General features: G+C 29.9%; 1 protein-coding gene across 1 annotated transcript; it reads right to left on the reverse strand.

The window, feature by feature from the left end:
• Positions 1-10341: 10341 nt before the first annotated feature.
• LOC125493289 (uncharacterized) lies at positions 10342-14085 on the reverse strand. Its single transcript, XM_057391514.1, has 9 exons — positions 13936-14085; positions 13576-13816; positions 13395-13479; positions 13159-13286; positions 12978-13062; positions 11925-12045; positions 11701-11771; positions 11444-11564; positions 10342-10374 (listed from the first exon to the last, which is right to left on the reverse strand). The coding sequence occupies exons 1-9, from the start codon at positions 14083-14085 to the stop codon at positions 10342-10344; spliced, it is 1035 nt and encodes a 344-aa protein (XP_057247497.1).
• Between the last annotated feature and the right edge of the window lie 7618 nt (positions 14086-21703).

The raw sequence follows: 21703 nt of genomic DNA on the forward strand, positions 1-21703 counted from the left end.
CCATATATATGAGATTTGATTATGGTGTAATTTGGCAATGCAGAAATCTCATCTAGATGTGGATATCCACGTAACATGGTTAGTAGGATTTGAGCTTGAAATTTTTGCCATAACAAAAGCTAAATCTCATATATATTATATTGCCATATATATGAGATTTGATTGTGGTGTAATTTGGCAATGCAAAAAGCTCATCTACACAAGATTATAGTCCACATGTCACCGTGTAAGTATTAAAGTCCATGTTGGATTTGATTAAAATTTGTCACCTTTGATTATGATTTCCTAAATCAATTATGATCTTCAATATTTAGCAAGAAATCATGATCAGCATCAATCATGGCCAATTTGATCAAATATTTTTACTTCATTGCCTAACATATAAATGTGAATTTCGGAAATAATCAATGGTATGAGAATTTGGACGTGTATCTATAGATTTGAACCCATCACCACATAATTATAGCATATAACTCCACCATCTCATCTACACACTTTCATTAATCAAATTCTCATACAAATTACATTAAAAAAAAAAAATAGAGAATCATAGGCAATTCTAATATTATTGTTTCATGATTATGTCTTTCTTATTCTTTCTATTATACCAACTTTTTACCTTTTAAATATCTTACGGAAATCAATTATTATTTCGCAAACACAAAAACCTCTATTTAAAAATTCATTTCATGCCTAGGACATCGTCCGGGACAAATTGGAGCAGACAATTTTTTTTTTTATTACGAATGTACGGTCGTGACAATGTTCAGTTCAGTTATCTTTAATTGTTTAAAGTTTCCAACAACCGACCAAGACTTAAATTTGGATATATAACTGGGATCTTGTATATTATTGAAAAACATACATATAGATGATAATGAACTTTATTTTGTATATTATTGAAAAACATACATATAGATGATAACAAAACAATCTAAAATTACGCCACGAATGATAAGTAAGTAAATTTTGGCACTAACAAACTTTTCTTATTCCTCAATACAATTTAACTGGTCATTTCTCTTCAAGCGATCCCTGTGAAAAACACAATAGTAAACACTCTTAAATGCCTATTATAAATTATATAAGGAAATATGTTAAAATAGTTAAATATAAAAGCTAATAAAACAAAATAGTACACACACCTGAATAAATAAGCACATTCTTCAGCCCAATCAACATAGGTTATATGAATAACCTTAAAATATGATAATGTTGAATTGCCAAAGTCTGAGTGTAGCAAGAAGATATAAGCATATCCTATACGTGCTTTAAGTATTTTAGAAATTTCTTCCGTACTAACTCCCTGATTATAAAAAAAATAGTTAAAAGTATTACGAAAACATTAAACGAATAAATCATGCATCTCTAAATAATCGATTACCTCAACATTTTTTTTTTAATAGAAAACTAATTTGCTTGTCCCACAGAGTGACATGTATGGATCCACTCTTGTCCTTAATTGTAACATTCAATGACATGCTGTAGTAAATGAAATACAAAAATATGTTAGTGCACATTTAGTAAGTTATTATAAACGTACATTAATTTGTAATATAGGTAGGTTTACCATTTCTTTGGTTGCAAATTTTTATTGTGGCACGAATCAATCCATTTGATACTATCGATGTTTACATGGACTAATCGGCCAACGATTCGACAACATATTTCCTGCATTAATGTATAAATATTGTTATACATATTGAAAATATCTAAACATAATAAAATAAAAAGATATTATATTGGAATTGATTTAAATTAAAGGTCACATACATGGTTCATGTTAATAAATTTATTAATTGTTGTTCTCCTTGCATTAGATATCTTCAGTGTCATATTCAATGGGAATGTGCTTCTTTTTATCCAATTGACTTTGTGTTGGACAAAACGGTCAGAAAAACCTGTTACAACTTAATTTAAAATATAAGTAAATGTAGACATTTAAAAATTTAGATACAATTATAAGTTCCTTACCAACGCATCTTCTCGTTGCTTTTTACACCTTGGGTTGCATGTTATAGTTGTAGCACTTCCACAATGTAATGAAGATGTACCTAGTGTTATAAAAATGGCAGACATATAAAATAGTCGAATGTTAAAAAATTATTTTCAACCAATTAACGCAAAAAATTACAAATTTTTGGAATAGTGATATACAATTACCATAAGCCCTTGTGACAACTAATCCACAAATAAGGCAACTGATTGAATCTTTAAAGTTGTCCAATGCATTGGGACCAAATATAAAATGTGTTGAGATAGTCAACATAACTGCCATGCAACTAATTCATAGTACATTGAAATCATTATTTACATTAAAAATAAAGAAATTAGATCTAAAAACATATTGTACATGCAAAAAAAATGTTACCTTCTATCAATTAGTACAATATCTTGTAGGTATGTCACTCCATCTTTTGCCAGTGTATAGAACTCGCGTATACTATGATCCAATTATACCTAGCATTAAAAATAATTAGGATATTAATTTTATTAATGTGTTAAAGTAGAATAATGAAACTACTAATATTCTAATAGTTACTTACTTATAAGCATGTCTTCAACATCTGTAAGGTTGTTAATTTTGCGAAGACTAATGACTCTTTTGGATGTAGGGAGTCTTTGATTGTTTGTTTTCATTTCTTGCGAAATAATAAAATAATTAGGATATTCTGTTTGACTCTCACCTTAAAAATAAGATGATATTAGAATATGCATGGACTATGTATTGGTAATTCATTTGCTTGATGCAAGTAGTTTGATAAGAAATGTCAACATGAAGGATTACAGCCGTGGGAATCTTATTTCAATTATGAATTATGGACAACAATCATTTATTAACTTATTTCATGTAGTGTGTTCATTTGCTTGATGCAAGTAGTTTGATAAGAAATGTCAACATGAAGGATTACAGCCGTGGGAATCTTATTTCAATTATGAATTATGGACAACAATCATTTATTAACTTATTTCATATAACAATCAATTTGTGAATTATGGACAACAAAGTTATTTTCCATTTATGAGTAGATTAAATTTAAAATTTATCCAAGGCAAGTATTGTACAGCCATATAAGTTAACGTTCACAATTTGAGAATTTCCTTTGTTGGATATGGGTAGAGTTTCCTTGAGCTTATACCAATTTGAAGTACTGGTGTGTGAATTGTCAATTGTTGCTAAAAATAAACCAATTAGGAACAGTAAACTCAGCGTTTGTGAAGGCAATTATCAGTTGGAGATCACACACAATCTCTTGCAGAAGCTGCCACATGTCAAAAGGAGTGGGGATGTACACGTGGCTGGTCTTGAGTTTTAGGATGACACATAGCCAAGCCTTCTTGAGTAGATGACATGTGGACAATTTTTTCTAGGTTTATATATATAATAGTAATATTAAGTGAAATTACTTTTGATATTAGAAGAAATACAACTCAATGAATTTGTTTTCTATTGTATTTACAGTATAACAGGTGTCTTATTATACAGCTCAATGAACTATATAATTACTATAGTTATATTTTATTGTCGAAAACATAATACAAATATACAATAAAATTAGACAATACAAATATATGCGAAATTCATATATATCAACAAATAAAAGTAATATATGCAATATTTTAACAATGCTAAATATTGATATACTTTTAATTTCGAATTCCTTAAATTGGTCTATTTGTAAATAAATTAGTTAAGACATATTTAATATGAGATTATAAGGTACCCCCTCCATTTCCTAAAGATCTTCCCACTTTATCTCCACAGATTCCAAGGAAAATCAAGTTGTGTGGGGCATGGTGTGAGTAAAGTAGGAGAGAGAAAGAGGTTAAGATAAATAAACAAATAAAAAGGGGTTAAAGTAGGAGAGAGAAAGGGAGTAAAATTGAATTAATAATGTAATGGTGGACCATATGATAGTGACATGAGAGGGTAAATAAGGAAATTTATTTTGCCAAATAAGGAATAAAGCAAAAGAGGGAAGATCTTTTGGAAACACCCTTAAACGGAAAGAGGGAAGATCTTTAGGAAACGGAGGGAGTATTAGGTTAATTTGATGAAAAGAGAAACATGTCATTTGTGTTTAAAAATGATGGATATTAGTATTTATAACTCGATTATGTGTTTTCGTAGTTGTCGAAGGTTAACCGTCGAAAAACAAATAAAAAAATATAATAATACGAAAACAGGTCATTTAAATAGTAACTGATAATGATAGTATGAAGATTACATTGGTTGTTATAAGAAATACAATTGAATGGAGTTCCATTCTCTTTCATATTTTCGAAAGAACATGTACCCATGTGATGTTTGTCTTTCAGTATACACCTTCTTTTTTGTCTTGCAATATGTGCATCGCTATTACGAATAGAGGTTGCAGAACTAAGAACTGTTTAAGAAGGGAGATCAAATTAGACAACATACTGTTAGATATTAATTGGCATAAAAATATAGTTATTATATTAATTGACATAAAATATTAATTGTCGTACCGTTAGATACATCCGATAAAGGTTGAGTTTGCTCCTTCAGTACATAGTTACTTGTTGATGTCAAAGTTGCACCTGATATGAATTTTTTGACAGGAATAAAATCTACATTATTACATATGAATAGTGGGTATGAAAAATTAGTATCTTAACAATATTTTATTAATCTGAACTTAACCCAATTGCACTTAACCCAATTTTACACAACAACTACATATGTTGATACTCTACATATGTTGCACCCAATGACCCAATTGCTATTGCACATTTGCACCCAATGACCCAATTGCTTTACTTAGACAAATGTATACTTAGTTGCATCCAATGACCCAATTGCTATTTGCTTAACCCAATAATTTATATATTTATCATTTTTTGGTAAACCCAATCCCTTATTGCATGTATCTCCCTATCTCTTATAACACTTATTTCTCTTCCAATTATTTCAACTTCACGGTACCCCATTCTTTCATCCAAGAAGTTAGTCCACATTATTTTCTTGTTTTAATATGCAAATTTGTTGGTCAACCCAATTCCTTATTGTATTCCTATCTTATAAGACTTTCTCTTCCCATTATTTCACCTTCACAGTACCATTCTTTCATCTAATAAGTTAGTCCATATTATTTTCTTATAACACTTTCTCTTCCCATTATTTTCTTCACGGTACCATTCTTTCATTCAAGAAGTTAACCCAATTCCAATTGCTTTACTTAGACAAATTTGTTGTTTTCTAAACAATGAAGGAATGCAATTCACGATACCATTCTTTCATTCAAGAAGTTAGTCCACAATGAAGGCATGCAAATAGAAATTCTCTAAAAAAATTGAAAGCAAACAAAAGTTGCATCAATGGCAAAAAAATTGAAGATCTATTCATCACCAAGAGGTTAAAACAACATGCATGTTGGTTATGGTGGAGGATTGTTCACTTAATGGCAACGCAAGGGAAAATGGAGGGTAATATCAATGAGATCCACAATATAATAACTTACCGCCCAAAATAGTAAGTTTTATCTTCCAATTTCTTATTGACATTAAAGTTTAAATTATATAGAAGATAATAAACATAATGCATGTATAATTCACATATGAGTTAATCAAATCTCACGTTTTCATGATTAATTTGAATATTATAATTTAATTTATATATAAATCAAGTTTATAAAATAACAACCACAAATTTTTTTGGTTATGAATTTGCATGTAACAAAATTTGATTTTTAAATATTAAAATATTATTTTTACACGGGTTCACATTTTTTTAAAAAAAAACGTCTACATTTTAAGAAATAATAGATTTGTATATTTAATTCATATATAAATGCAAAGTAAAATAACAACCACAAATTTTTTTGGTTATGAATTTGCATGTAACAAATTTTTATTTTTTAAATATTAAAAGATTATTTTTACACGGGTTCACAACTTTTTTTTTAAAAAAATGTCTACATTTTAAGAAATAATAGAGCATGGTAAAAAAATCATATCTTAATTCATTTGCATATTCAATTCAAATATAAATGCAAAGTAAAATAACAGCCACATATTATTTTGGTTATGAATTTGCATGTAACAAAATTTGATTTTTTTAATTTTTTAACCAATAATTATCATGTTACAATATTTAAGAACCGGTTCACAGATTATTTTTTTCAAAATAAATTTCAGAAATGATGGATCACGATAAAAAATCATATTCTAATTCATTTGTATGTAGTGAATTTTATTTTTTAAAAATTTAATAGACAATCTTATTAACTATTATTTTTGTTTGAATATATTGTTAAAGATGTATTTCTGATGATCTATATTTTTTTTTTTCTGATTTATTGATGTTGATTTTTTTTTTTGCCGATGAGATTGGGTAACTCAAATTGTTAGTCTTAATAGATTACTTTAGTTATCTTTTTGGTTGGTTGATGATGTATTTTTCATTAATTTTTTCCGACAACTCATATTACAAATAGATGATTTAGATATTGCATAATAATTGGTGGAATAAAACCTGTTAGATATATGCCATCTTGGTTTTAGGCGTAAGACATGGTGTGACTTTGTATATATTGCTTTCTTTGTGAATAATACGATTGAGGGAAATATTCTAATAAAACCATATAAGTATATACAATGTCTTACCTTTCTCATTGTGTCTGTTTCTAGCACGTTTTGTAGCCATTGCTTCCTTCCTTTTAGCACGATTCAACTTTGTTGTCTCTTCATCCATTATCTTATTGATTTAGTTTTTCTTACTTATTTAGATTTTTGACCCCCTTACCAAGAACTTAATGGAAAGAAACACTAATTAGTTTTATAGTGAAGATTAATGAGTTTTATAGTGATGCATGTCTCGTATGTGCTAATTATAAGGAGTTTTTATATTATAAGTTACCTTTTATTAGTTAGATATTTTAGGTAAGAATAAAAACTATCCCTGGACGTTTTTTTAAATTTAGTAAACTTAATGCAATACCATCATTAAAAGATTGCAATTAATGAATTAATCATCTATAGTGTTTTATAAACATAGTACATGTATATTATTTTATAAACCTTCTTGATTTACGTGATTGAACATCGGCATGATGTTTTCAAGTTGTTAAGGATTTATATAAAAAGCAAGAGTTAACACGTTTAGTTAGCATATTTATAAAATTAGATCCTTGAAATCAAGGAATATTGTCGCTTAGGAGTTAGGATCTTATGCTGGTCTTCCTATTAAGAAGGGGCAGTTTTTCATTTTTTTTAAAAAAATGCAGTCACAAAAATTCATCTACTTTTGTACCTAAATGGAAGGAATAGGTTAGGGTCTAGGGATTATTATATATTTTGACCCCTTACCAACAACTTAATGGAAGGAATTACTGAGTATCTTGATTAATGAGTTTTATAGTAATACATTTGTGGTAACGTACTAATAATAAGGAGTATTTATATTTTAAGTTACCTATTTACATTTAAATATTTTAGGTAAGAATATTCATAACAAAAAACTATCCCTAGATTATATCCTTAATTGCAGTAATCTTGATTTTTTTGAGAAATATTGGCCATTGTGTATAAACTAAGGGATTGGTGAAATATTTCTTAATTGGAACTTTATAAGTATAGTGGCCTAAGCAAGAAAAAAAAATATATGATATTTTTTTGGTTTAGTTGTGATAACAGCTACTTTTGATTTATAAAATGTTTTTTTTTTCTTTGTCATTTGTAGCACCTGTTTTGCTTTTAAGAAAACTTTTTACTCTTATCCTATCTTCTTTCATGAGCTAATTTTTTGTTGAGTATCTATACCACATACATATCAAATGAGCCCAAGATGCCTTAATTTTGACACGTTTTAACTCTTATCCTATTTTCTAATAATAATATATGGAAATAGGCACGAAAGACTTCAAAATTGAAATTTTAAAAATTATATGGAAATAGGCATGCTCTTAAAAGATTAAAAAAAAATCATATATATGTCTTTTAGAAACGATTATGTAGAACATGTATGGGATCCTTTCTAGGAGACCGTATGAGCTTAAATTTATGTAATAAGTTCATTAGCGTATATCATAGTTTTAGTTAAATAATTAATTATCATAAGGTAGGCGATAGAACGTAATGAGGATCCTCATAGTTGGTGAAAAAATTAAAGAAATCCGTAAGAGAAAAATGTAAATGTGAAAATCTATGAGGTGGAGGGAAGAAAAGGCGAGGTATAAGAAGAAGGGAAAGAGATATAAACACCATGATGATGAGAAATGTTGTATATTTCATGCTCTATATAATGATGGTGTAAATGTTTCTTACTTATTTATTCATTACCAAAAACTATCCCTAGACATAAGGTCAAAAAATTCATATGACAGTTGCTTATTATAAGATCAAAAAATATATAAAAGTGCTAAAAGTTGAATCCTAAATAATGAGAAACTCAAAAATTATAATCTAATTCATAAAATCCATTCTAAATAACTTTAAAAAAACAATCGAACATAGTTTTGAAATTTATTCAAGATAGACAAAAAACACATCATCTACGATTATCACTTCTTTTCTTCCTTAACAATCATGGGCCTCTTGTTTGTTGATAACCGAGCATCCAAAGGGGAACTATATTTGCAGCTATCACTATCACCATTAGTTTCTAAGATGCGCTTTTGAGGTGTAACAGAAGTTGCCGATTCTTGCTGGTTGCTCATATTATGATCCTATAATATATAAAGACATCAAATTTGGTTAGTTAAATAACACATAGATTACATTCATATTATTTTTCTTGAAAAACAATATTAGATAGGTCAATTGTTACCTTATCCACTTCAATTTCCTTGACACTCTCATTTTCTTTTAGTGCTTCTTTGGCTTCCTCGTACTGGACATTACAACAAAAAAAAAGTATGGTAGAATCAGGTACTCCAACTATTTGACAGAAATATGTAATTAGATTATGGGTTAAAAATATAATTTTGAATGACAATGTACCGCCATTTTCATGTAGAGTCCCATCCATTTGTCTATAGTTGTTTGATCGTCAGTTGTATTGATAACGGCAAAGTCCTTTGACTGACCAACCTTATTAGGATGAGGAATCTCCACTTTAAAGAGTAATCTTTTGCCAAGCAATTTTGTGAATTCTTCAGGAAACCCATCCTTGTCACCTTTCTGTTGAGGATTATGAATTAGAATATATAATATTCTAGTATTAATTACTTGATGTGAAATTGAAGGCTATACTTAAGTTCTTGAATGAAAGATTAGTTTTTTTATGTTTCTTTAATGATTTTGGTTCGAAAAACCTATGCCTCACGCATAAGAATTCCAAGGATATGAAATTACCAACTCCTAACCAAGGGTGATAATAACTGGGGTTGCATTCACTGCTTAAACTTTGGATTCACTCCGAAAACTTTAATTCCACAAGGAATAGGTTAAACTCAAAAACTTCAACTTTCTTTATTATGATGGCCGAAAACATGTATTTATAATACAAGATTTCCTAATCCTAATTGAAATAGTAAAACAAATAAACTTATTTATCTTTATCTTAAGGATCAAGATAAATAATTACCCTATCTTTATCTTAACTACTTCACACGCCTAATCAGAATATAATTAGGAAAACAAAAACTCCTACTTTGACTCAAATGATAAGGAATTAGACTCCTAAACATAATAGGATTCCTTTATCATTTAAACATTTACTTAAAATAAACTGAAAATAAAACCCTACTTTATATAGAATTCTAACAGAACTAGAATACTACATAATTATTATTATTACTATCCTATTTCGTATCATACTCCCCTTGTAGAAAAAAAACTTGTCTCAAGTTTTGAAGTCCATGGAATCATCCATATGCGTTGAACAACCCAGTAAAAGAGCATTATAGCATGAGAATCATTAGCACCGTAAAACCCACTAGCAATAAGAAAAAGATTCACGGCGTTCACACATCTATGAGTATGAACAGTCCATATTGTGGCAACAACTATAGTATTAAAGAGGACCGGATTGTTAATGCCTGCAAGTGCTAAAGTTTTAATCTTTTCTTCAACTTTAAACACTTGACAATCATGAACATTATGTTCCACAAGGCTAGTTGAAACTTGCTGAATTTTCTCTTTACTTTCTTCACATTCATGCGGAATAGATAGTTGCTCCAGTGAAACCAAGATTGCCTTCATGTTTTGCTGCATTCGTTCCAAGCGCTCTTCCAGTGTAGGGGAATGAAAAAGATCATGATAATCTTTCTTAAGATCATAATCATCTTTCCTAAGATCATAACAATATTTCTTAGCCTTTTCAAATCGTTTACAAGCCTCTAAGAACTCAGGCGTTGTTCCACTCATGTCCATAATTTCTTAAACTGACAAAAAACTGCCCAGAAAATACATCTGAAATAGGTACTCCAAAACACAATCAAAACACCTCGAAAATTTATGAAATTTTATATCCAGGTAGCCTTATGTGTTTTAAACACTCGACCAAAATTTCAGCGGAAAATACCCAGCCAATAGTTTGCAGTTTTAATTCTCCCAACACTGTGCCAGATTAACCCGTTTTTGACCAATTCTAAAGATCAGTCTCGAATATATATTAAATCGACTCGAAACCTTACGAAATTTTAGGATAGAAAACTAGACAAATAGTAGTCCAATCTAGGATCAAGAATCATCCAAAAATTCGACCGGAGGTGGGAGAACGAGTCTTTCAAAGTTACCTCAAAAACTGGCTGTTACCGGAAGTTTTAATCTTGCACGAGTTATAACCTTCCAATCTCAATGAAACACCTTTATGATCCCAGCAGCCACACCAATTGATGTGAAATTGAAGGCTATACTTAGGTTCTTGAATGAAAGATTAGTTTTTTTATGTTTCTTTAATGATTTTGGTTCGAAAAACCTATGCCTCACGCATAAGAATTCCAAGGATATGAAATTACCAACTCCTAACCAAGGGTGATAATAACTGGGGTTGCATTCACTGCTTAAACTTTGGATTCACTCCGAAAACTTTAATTCCACAAGGAATAGGTTAAACTCAAAAACTTCAACTTTCTTTATTATGATGGCCGAAAACATGTATTTATAATACAAGATTTCCTAATCCTAATTGAAATAGTAAAACAAATAAACTTATTTATCTTTATCTTAAGGATCAAGATAAATAATTACCCTATCTTTATCTTAACTACTTACACGCCTAATCAGAAATAATTAGGAAAACAAAAACTCCTACTTTGACTCAAATGATAAGGAATTAGACTCCTAAAACATAATAGGATTCCTTTATCATTTAAACATTTACTTAAAATAAACTGAAAATAAAACCCTACTTTATATAGAATCCTAACAGAACTAGAATACTACATAATTATTATTATTACTATCCTATTTCGTATCATTACTTAATTAATATTCTTTAACTATTTTTTGTTAAGCGTATAATATTATTATGTAATACCTTCACTTGCATTTCTAACAAATCTGAAGCGGATTTATCCAACAACTTGTGCACCTCTTTTTCGAATAGAACAAAAGTTGCATCATCTGTTTTGTCAGAAACTATTATCTTCAATCTGAACCTGTAATTTATATAGATATGTTAGATTTAATTTTTATATGTTTCGTGTAAATGACAATAACTATTTATATACATACATATATATGTGCATAACATTTTTTTTACCTAGGCACGGTTGCCTTCAAACTTTCTCGCACCTTTTGCAAGTTATCTTATCACCATCTCGTTTGACTCCCTTATACAAATTTTGCATGACTCGTAGTACCAACTGAAATTTGTATCAATGTCTTCAATTGTAGCAAGGCACACACCTAACCCAGACTTTTAAAAAAAAAATATTATAGTTAAATTATTTATACTAAGTGTATTGGTTAAAAGTAGTAAACCAAACTAATCTATTTTAATTATCATGTTGTTTTACCTGTTCACACTGCATCAAATCACTAATGTCTTTTACGATATCCTCTTTTAGAAACTCATTAGTCTCAGTTGATATCTCACTTGGTCGTGGAGAAATTGTTCTTGCTCCAATTGCATTTTTCCTAATAAGAAATTAGTAAACATAACATGTATAAAAGTATAATCAAAACTATAGTAATTCTTAAAAATGCACTGTTATTATTTATAATGATTGAATAATATTAGTCATACAAATATTAAAATAGAATAATAAACTAAAGATGACCATTTGTTGCCTTTAAGTCTGATAGGTTTATTAGAGTATATTAGTAATGCATTAGGTGTTCTAGGTAAAAAATAATAGTAATGCATTAGATATAGGTTTTTTTTTTGATAAGTTGGTTTGTTTTATTTGCTTATCATGCCATATGAAGGAAATGACATGTCAAGATGAAGGATTACAGCCGTGGGAATCCTTTTAATGAAGTTGTATGCCATATGTCAATTTTGTTATACCATATGTCAAATTTGTTATACCATATGTCATCGCATTTTATTATACCATATGTCAATTTTGTTATACCATAAAGTTCATTATCATCTCTTCAGTTGTTTAGCTTTAGGGCCATAAAGTTCATAAAGAAAATGACATGTCATCGCATTTTATTATACCATATGTCAATTTTATAAGTACTCAAATTTGATACTAAGGACTAAGGACACATAATAGCTTATCAAATTGTTAAAGATACTGCTGGCAAACCATAAAAATTGACTACATTAACTTTACAACTTACATGTTGTTTGTTTTTTTAGATTTAGAACTAAAGAATCCCCAAATATGAGTAAACTTAATTATCAGCATTCCTTCTCTAATTTGTTTAAGAATAAATAACATAATACATGACTAAAAGTAACCTTTTTAATGTCCTCCTCTCTTTACATAGAATGTAATTTGTACCTAAAAAAAAGACCTTTTTTAATGTCCTCCTTCTTGTTACCTAGAATGTAAGCAGTACATGTTGCAGTTGGAAATATGACTTAAATTTTGACTAATTTAAAAAGCAATACATACTTGTTGTTGAATTCCATAATTGCCGGAATTTCGGAGTTGATGAATAATCGAGTTGCATGGCGAGAAGTTGCGATCCGAATCTCACCTTATTATGCAAAGTAATTTAGGAGTATTTAAATTTTGAACAAATGAAGTATTTAAAATATAACGTTAAAATATAAAACGATGTTTTTAAAATTACCTTGATACGTAATACTGTTTCCTTGTTGTCCAACAACAATAATACTTTCGTCATCCTTCCTAGTCTTGAGGTATGTAGTGAATTCGTCAGCATATTTACCCCACAACACACATGTAAGAGACTTATTCCTGTGAATATGACCGTCAAAGTAAATAATGTAAAAAGATTAAAAAGATTAGTCTATTAACTTAATAAGTTAATTTTCGTAAAACAACAATACATATTTTTGGACTTACTCTAAATCTATAAGATCAATGGTCATCAATTTTGAAGAAGGTTTCTCTTGGATAGAACTATAGCCACTAACTTCTCCAATAAAATCTAAATAGAAGAACAATAGTGAGTACATAATCTGTAGAAAGTAAATAACAAAAAACCATATTAAAGAGAAATATAATTATTGTAGATTTAAAATACCTATTAAAAAAACATTTGAATATTTCTCTGATAGTATGTCATCAAATGTGACAAACTCCAATCCATATGAATCAATTTGTAAATCCTCACACTCAGCAATATGGGACGAATAATTTAGATCAATTCTATAAGTATGTCTAGTTCCTCGATCTACACCATCATTGTCTCTAACAGAAAAATTAGAGACCTCCAAGTATTTTCCTTCCTTCAACCTCGATGAAAAGGTAGACAAAAGTGATTTCTTACATGTAAGTTGAATTTTGTATCCTACACATTTGAGAAGCATATATTAATACATCTAAATTATGAAATTTACACGATTTATAAATATAAAAATAATGTTATGCGATTCATGATTACCTCCTTATCCATCAAAATAGCATCTATCTTTTCAACGACATCATTTTTATTGAATGCGGGCTTCTCCCAAACACGAATCACCCTTACTTTAATTGAACACCGCTTTGATGCCTTAGAAAGGTCACAAATTTTAACAATTTCTGAACCCATTTTACTACAGTGAATATTGTTTGTATTTGTTAGTAGAAATAAATTGTATGATGTCTTAGAATATATATAGATGTGGATATCCACGTAACATGGTTAGTAGAATTTGAGCTTGAAATTTTTGCCATAACAAAAGCTAAATCTCATATATATTACATTGCCATATATATGAGATTTGATTATGGTGTAATTTGCAATGCAGAAATCTCATCTAGATGTGGATATCCACGTAACATGGTTAGTAGGATTTGAGCTTGAAATTTTTGCCATAACAAAAGATAAATCTCATATATATTACATTGCCATATATATGAGATTTGATTATGGTGTAATTTGGCAATGCAGAAATCATCTAGATGTGGATATCCACGTAACATGGTTAGTAGGATTTGAGCTTGAATTTTTGTCATAACAAACTAAATCTCATATATATTTATTGCCATATATATGAGATTTGATTGTGGTGTAATTTGGCAATGCAAAAAAGCTATCTACCAAAGATTATGTCCACATGTCACCGTGTAAGTATTAAAGTCCATGTTGGATTTGATTAAAATTTGTCACCTTTGATTATGATTTCCTAAATCAATTATGATCTTCAATATTTAGCAAGAAATCATGATCAGCATCAATCATGGCCAATTTGATCAAATATTTTTACTTCATTGCCTAACATATAAATGTGAATTTCGGAAATAATCAATGGTATGAGAATTTGGACGTGTATCTATAGATTTGAACCCATCACCACATAATTATAGCATATAACTCCACCATCTCATCTACACACTTTCATTAATCAAATTCTCATACAAATTACATTAAAAAAAAAAAATAGAGAATCATAGGCAATTCTAATATTATTGTTTCATGATTATGTCTTTCTTATTCTTTCTATTATACCAACTTTTTACCTTTTAAATATCTTACGGAAATCAATTATTATTTCGCAAACACAAAAACCTCTATTTAAAAATTCATTTCATGCCTAGGACATCGTCCGGGACAAATTGGAGCAGACAATTTTTTTTTTTATTACGAATGTACGGTCGTGACAATGTTCAGTTCAGTTATCTTTAATTGTTTAAAGTTTCCAACAACCACCAAGACTTAAATTTGGATATATAACTGGGATCTTGTATATTATTGAAAAACATACATATAGATGATAATGAACTTTATTTTGTATATTATTGAAAAACATACATATAGATGATAACAAAACAATCTAAAATTACGCCACGAATGATAAGTAAGTAAATTTTGGCACTAACAAACTTTTCTTATTCCTCAATACAATTTAACTGGTCATTTCTCTTCAAGCGATCCCTGTGAAAAACACAATAGTAAACACTCTTAAATGCCTATTATAAATTATATAAGGAAATATGTTAAAATAGTTAAATATAAAAGCTAATAAAACAAAATAGTACACACACCTGAATAAATAAGCACATTCTTCAGCCCAATCAACATAGGTTATATGAATAACCTTAAAATATGATAATGTTGAATTGCCAAAGTCTGAGTGTAGCAAGAAGATATAAGCATATCCTATACGTGCTTTAAGTATTTTAGAAATTTCTTCCGTACTAACTCCCTGATTATAAAAAAAAATAGTTAAAAGTATTACGAAAACATTAAACGAATAAATCATGCATCTCTAAATAATCGATTACCTCAACATTTTTTTTTAATAGAAAACTAATTTGCTTGTCCCACAGAGTGAATGTATGGATCCACTCTTGTCCTTAATTGTAACATTCAATGACATGCTGTAGTAAATGAAATACAAAAATATGTTAGTGCACATTTAGTAAGTTATTATAAACGTACATTAATTTGTAATATAGGTAGGTTTACCATTTCTTTGGTTGCAAATTTTTATTGTGGCACGAATCAATCCATTTGATACTATCGATGTTTACATGGACTAATCGGCCAACGATTCGACAACATATTTCCTGCATTAATAGTATAAATATTGTTATACATATGAAAATATCATAAACATAATAAAAATGAAAAGATATTATATTGGAATTGATTTAAATTAAAGGTCACATACATGGTTCATGTTAATAAATTTATTAATTGTTGTTCTCCTTGCATTAGATATCTTCAGTGTCATATTCAATGGGAATGTGCTTCTTTTTATCCAATTGACTTTGTGTTGGACAAAACGGTCAGTAAGAAACCTGTTACAACTTAATTTAAAATATAAGTAAATGTAGACATTTAAAAGAATTTAGATACAATTATAAGTTCCTTACCAACGCATCATTCTCGTTGCTTTTTTACACCTTGGGTTGCATGTTATAGTTGTAGCACTTCCACAATGTAATGAAGATGTACCTAGTGTTATAAAAATGGAGGGACATATAAAATAGTCGAATGTTAAAAAATTATTTTCAACCAATTAACGCAAAAAATTACAAATTTTTGGAATAGTGATATACAATTACCATAAGCCCTTGTGACAACTAATCCACAAATAAGGCAACTGATTGAATCTTTAAAGTTGTCCAATGCATTGGGACCAAATATAAAATGGCTTGAGATAGTCAACATAACTGCCATGCAACTAATTCATAGTACATTGAAATCATTATTTTACATTAAAAATAAAGAAATTAGATCTAATAAACATATTGTGACATGCAAAAAAAATGTTACTTCTATCAATTAGTACAATATCTTGTAGGTATGTCACTCCATCTTTTGCCAGTGTGATAGAACTCGCGTATACTATGATACCAATTATACTAGCATTAAAAATAATTAGGATATTAATTTTATTAATGTGTTTAAAGTAGAATAATGAAACTACTAATATTCTAATAGTTACTTACTTATAAGCATGTCTTCAACATCTGTAAGGTTGTTAATTTTGCGAAGACTAATGACTCTTTTGGATGTAGGGAGTCTTTGATTGTTTGTTTTCATTTTCTTGCGAAATAATAAAATAATTAGGATATTCTGTTTGACTCTCACCTTAAAAATAAGATGATATATAGAATATGCATGGACTATGTATTGGTAATTCATTTGCTTGATGCAAGTAGTTTGATAAGAAATGTCAACATGAAGGATTACAGCCGTGGGAATCTTATTTCAATTATGAATTATGGACAACAATCATTTATTAACTTATTTCATGTAGTGGTGATTCATTTGCTTGATGCAAGTAGTTTGATAAGAAATGTCAACATGAAGGATTACAGCCGTGGGAATCTTATTTCAATTATGAATTATGGACAACAATCATTTATTAACTTATTTCATATAACAATCAATTTGTGAATTATGGACAACAAAGTTATTTTCCATTTATGAGTAGATTAAATTTAAAATTTATCCAAGGCAAGTATTGTACAGCCATATAAGTTAACGTTCACAATTTGAGAATTTCCTTTGTTGGATATGGGAGAGTTTCCTTGAGCTTATACCAATTTGAAGTACTGGTGTGTGAATTGTCAATTGTTGCTAAAAATAAACCAATTAGGAACAGTAAACTCAGCGTTTGTGAAGGCAATTATCAGTTGGAGATCACACACAATCTCTTTGCAGAAGCTGCCACATGTCAAAAGGAGTGGGGATGTACACGTGGCTGGTCTTGAGTTTTAGGATGACACATAGCCAAGCCTTCTTGAGTAGATGACATGTGGACAATTTTTTCTAGGTTTATATATATATATAGATGGTACCATATGATTCATTATAAAGGACAAGACAAGGCTATAAAAGCGGGCATACTTAATTAGCCTGTCCACCACAACAAAAATGATATCATGCCCCATTGATTTAGGGAGATAAGTTATGAAGGCCATGGAAATGTCAATTCATACTTCCTGTAGAATAGGCAATGGCTACAGTTTACTTAAGTCGGCTGCAATACCATATTTGAATGCTTGGCATACCATGCATTTTTAACAAAGCTGGTTGGAAAGGTTTAGCGGCTGATGGAAGAGTACCTCGAAGTGCTTTAGAGAGATAATGGGTTGAAAGTTCTTAGGGGTGAGATGCCAAATTTTTAGTATATGAATTGAAGTTTACATAGAAGTAGATTATAATTGTTTTCCTATTGATTTTTTTTTCTCGTTTTCCATTGGTAATTATTATCTAACTGATTTGACGTATAAACATTGTGAAGGCTTCTTATCCTATATAGAAATATACATTATCATGAATGGAGAAGGGGAAATGAGCAACTAAATTCAAAGGAATAATTATACAACCAGGTCCAGCCCTGAGCCTTGTTTGAAGGGGCAATGGCCCAGGGCCCACGCGTACAGAGGGCCCAGTTGAAATTTTTTTCGTTGGCAACTATTGTGGAAAGCAGTTATGGGCGTGAAAGGAGTGATGTCAAACACTCAAAGCCAAACATAAGTCCCAATTCTCAAACGCTTCATCTTCTCCACTCTTTAATTATTTTCTCTCTCCTTCCAAGGCCCAAATTTAATCCTTTTTTATTCTCTATAATTTTCTCTCTTCTTCCAATACCCAAATTTAATCCTCTTTTAATCTTCATAATTTTCTCTCTCCACCATTAAAATCATGGAAAATTTTCATAATTCCCAAAATATAGTTATTAAACTCCTCATAATTATATAGCAAGGAGATTTTTTTCTTAAATTTATATAGGGGAAAACTGCATTTGTATAATGCATTACTCATATATTTTACTCTTAATCAATGGAAATCATTAAGAAATTTCAAAATTAAGAATTATTTTTGGGAATTTTGGCCGATTGTCGATTAAAGATTGCGGGGTTCTGTCGAGTCCCGTTCCGGTTAATCTGCCTCACGAGTCATGACAGTGGTTCGGTCCCGTTCCGGCGCTCCGACGGTGGTCATGGACTCGTGGTTCGTTGCTGCCTCAATGTCTCTGCCGGATTTCTTTGGTCGAGGTGTTATAATTTCATTCTCTAATTTTCTAGTAATATGATTGAGGGTTTATTTTGTTTTCTTATGTGCAAATATCTTGCTTGAAGAACATTTATCTGGAAGTGAAAAAAGAAAAAAAAGAGAAAACTTGCCGAACAATTACTATAAGTGATGTATATGAGTTGTTTAAACAACTTTTTTGGTACTTTTATTTGTAAAATTGCATTCGCTTAAATTACAGGTTTATTTTAATAGAACTACCGTCATATGTTTTTAATTTCTTTTATTATAAATTGCATTTTTTTAAGAGCCCCAATCTCCTATTTTGCCTAGGGCCCCAAAAAGGTCAGGATCGGGCCTGTATACAACATGAAGCACGCTTCGGCTAGAAATGTGATTGAAAGAGCATTTGGATTATTGAAAATGCGATGGGGAGCTCTTTCTAAAGGCAGAAAGTACCCCCTTAATACTCAAATAGATATTATATTAGCATGTGTTTATATACACAATTTCAGTCGCCACCAAAATGGTGGTTAATCCTATGGAAGTAGAGTTCGATGAATTTATGCAACAATTTGATGATGAGGACGGAAATGATGTGGACTTGATTCAAACTTGTGAGACTTCCCATGAATGGACTAACTTTAGAAATAATTTAGCACAAGACATGCATAATGTATGGATGGCTAGGAGATGTCATTAATGATGATTAGTTTATGAGTTACCCCATGCGTATGGATGAGAATACTGGCTTTTAATTTGTATTTTTACGTTTTGTTTAATGAAAGTTGTTATCCTCCTTTTTTGTTATAACATGAGCTGAAACGTGACTCTTTATTGTTCTATCAGGAGGTTTAAAGTTGTCTTGATCATATTTCAAGTGCTTGAATTGGACGCATGCATTGTAGTGATATAACATGAGCTGAATTTTTTATTAGTATTGCACCTGTTGTTGACTCTTTTTAGAGGACAAAATGGGTGATATGATACACGAGGCAGGGGAAAGAATATGAGAATGCACTACAAGAAAAGGCTAAATCAACGATTGCTTCATTGCGACAGTTTAAATAACGGTCGTTATTCTTGCCCTCAACGACTGTTTTAATCCGTCGTTGCCACCGACTGCTTTCAAAGTGGACAAAAGCGACGGATAAACAGTCGTTGTTTATTTAGCGACCGTTTAAAACAGTCGTTGATATTATTATTTTAAATTTTAAATTTCAAATTTTAATTTTTTTTTAGTTTAGGCGACTGTATTACACGGTCGCTGAGGAAAAGGGGATAAAATAAAGTTGGCCTCTTCATTCGATTTTATTTTAGAGACAAAAGGGAAGAGGAGGGTGCGAAAAGTAAAGCGAAGCCATTGAAGGGTGAGGTCCGACCTCCACCTTCCTCCAACGACCGGTGACAACCCATTTTATCTCTCCTTGCCGCCGGTAATGCTTCAAGCTTCATGTTTCTATTATTTTTCTTTATTTCTGTTACTCATCAAACCATAAAATTGGGTTTTTGGGATTTAGGTGGCCCAACACCAATGTACGTCGGCCGTCCTACTATTACCGCTTCTAATTCTGTCTCATCGCCGCCAGTAATACCCAAACCCTACGTATTTAAATTTTTTTTTGAATTTTTGGTACTCACCAAACTACAAACACCACTGGTCGACTGCCGTCCAACTGTGCCGGAGCTCTGCCATTGTCTCCTTGCCGCTAGACTGCCCTGCCACCTCTAGGTACGCTTTAATTTTTAAAATCTTTAATTTTAATAGTAAATTTAGTTTATATGGTTAATTGCTTAATTTAAGTTTAAGTTTTGCTAAGTGCTTTAAGGTTATCGTTTAATAATTGATTTTCTACATGATGTAGGATTACATAGCATTTTGGTGTCTCTCTTTGCCTTAATTGTAAGGTTAGTAGCAATTTTGACCATATTTTGCTTTCAATTTATATTTTTAGTATTTTTTTGATGAATATATTTTTAGTAATGAATATAGGGTATTTTGTATCGTTTTTCTTCATTTAGAATCTATAATTTAATTTTTGTTATGATTTTTATCATGGTATGAAACGTAATGTATTAAAAAAAACTTATGTTTAGAGAATGTTAAAAACTATATAATTTATTAGTTTATATTACTTTGAAGTTTAAATTACTTTAATTGTATAAGTTTAAGTTACTATATAAGTATCATAATAGTTTATATAGTTCATTTATTAGAGGTTATAAATGTTAAAAACTATATAATTATCACAATAATTAATTTATTGCATATTCCTTTATTTAGCTTACACTATTTGAAATGTTTATATTATTTTTTGACATATTTGTTTTCATGGAAATAGTTTGGATAATGTTATAAATACAATTGAAGTGTTTAAATAAATATGTTTGCATCATCATGTGCCTAGATACCTGTTCAAGGTATATTCATTAGGAGTACCTTGAATAGCCTCCGATTGGGATTGTTCTTGGACGTTTGACCTCACTTAGGTGGTGAATGTACGCCTTTCTTTTCGATTCTATGTAATATTCGATAATGTTGTTTCTCTATGTTGTTCTCTAGTTACATATGTAAGCTTTTACGAAGCTCACATTGTGTACTTGGGGAACTCATGGGAAATGTTGCCGGATTTTATGTAGAAGCGAATAGTTGGCATACATCACTAGTGGGGTTAGAAATCCAAGAATTGATTAGGTTGGAGTGATAAGGACCTTTTGACATCATTTTAAATCT

This window comes from Beta vulgaris, chromosome 1 (assembly GCF_026745355.1).
Source record: "Beta vulgaris subsp. vulgaris cultivar EL10 chromosome 1, EL10.2, whole genome shotgun sequence".
In the NCBI taxonomy this organism is placed as follows: Eukaryota; Viridiplantae; Streptophyta; class Magnoliopsida; order Caryophyllales; family Amaranthaceae; genus Beta; species Beta vulgaris.

Coding starts and splice junctions, on each gene's coding strand:
- LOC125493289 (XM_057391514.1), bottom strand. CDS start 14,085: ATGGGTTCAGAAATTGTTAAAATTTGTGACCTTTCTAAGGCATCAAAG. Junction 11,772..11,924: donor ATTTGATGCAGTGTGAACAG/GTAAAACAACAT, acceptor TACAAATTTCAG/TTGGTACTACGAGTCATGCA. Junction 10,375..11,443: donor TGTTAGAAATGCAAGTGAAG/GTATTACATAAT, acceptor TACCTATTTCAG/ATGTATTTTCTGGGCAGTTT.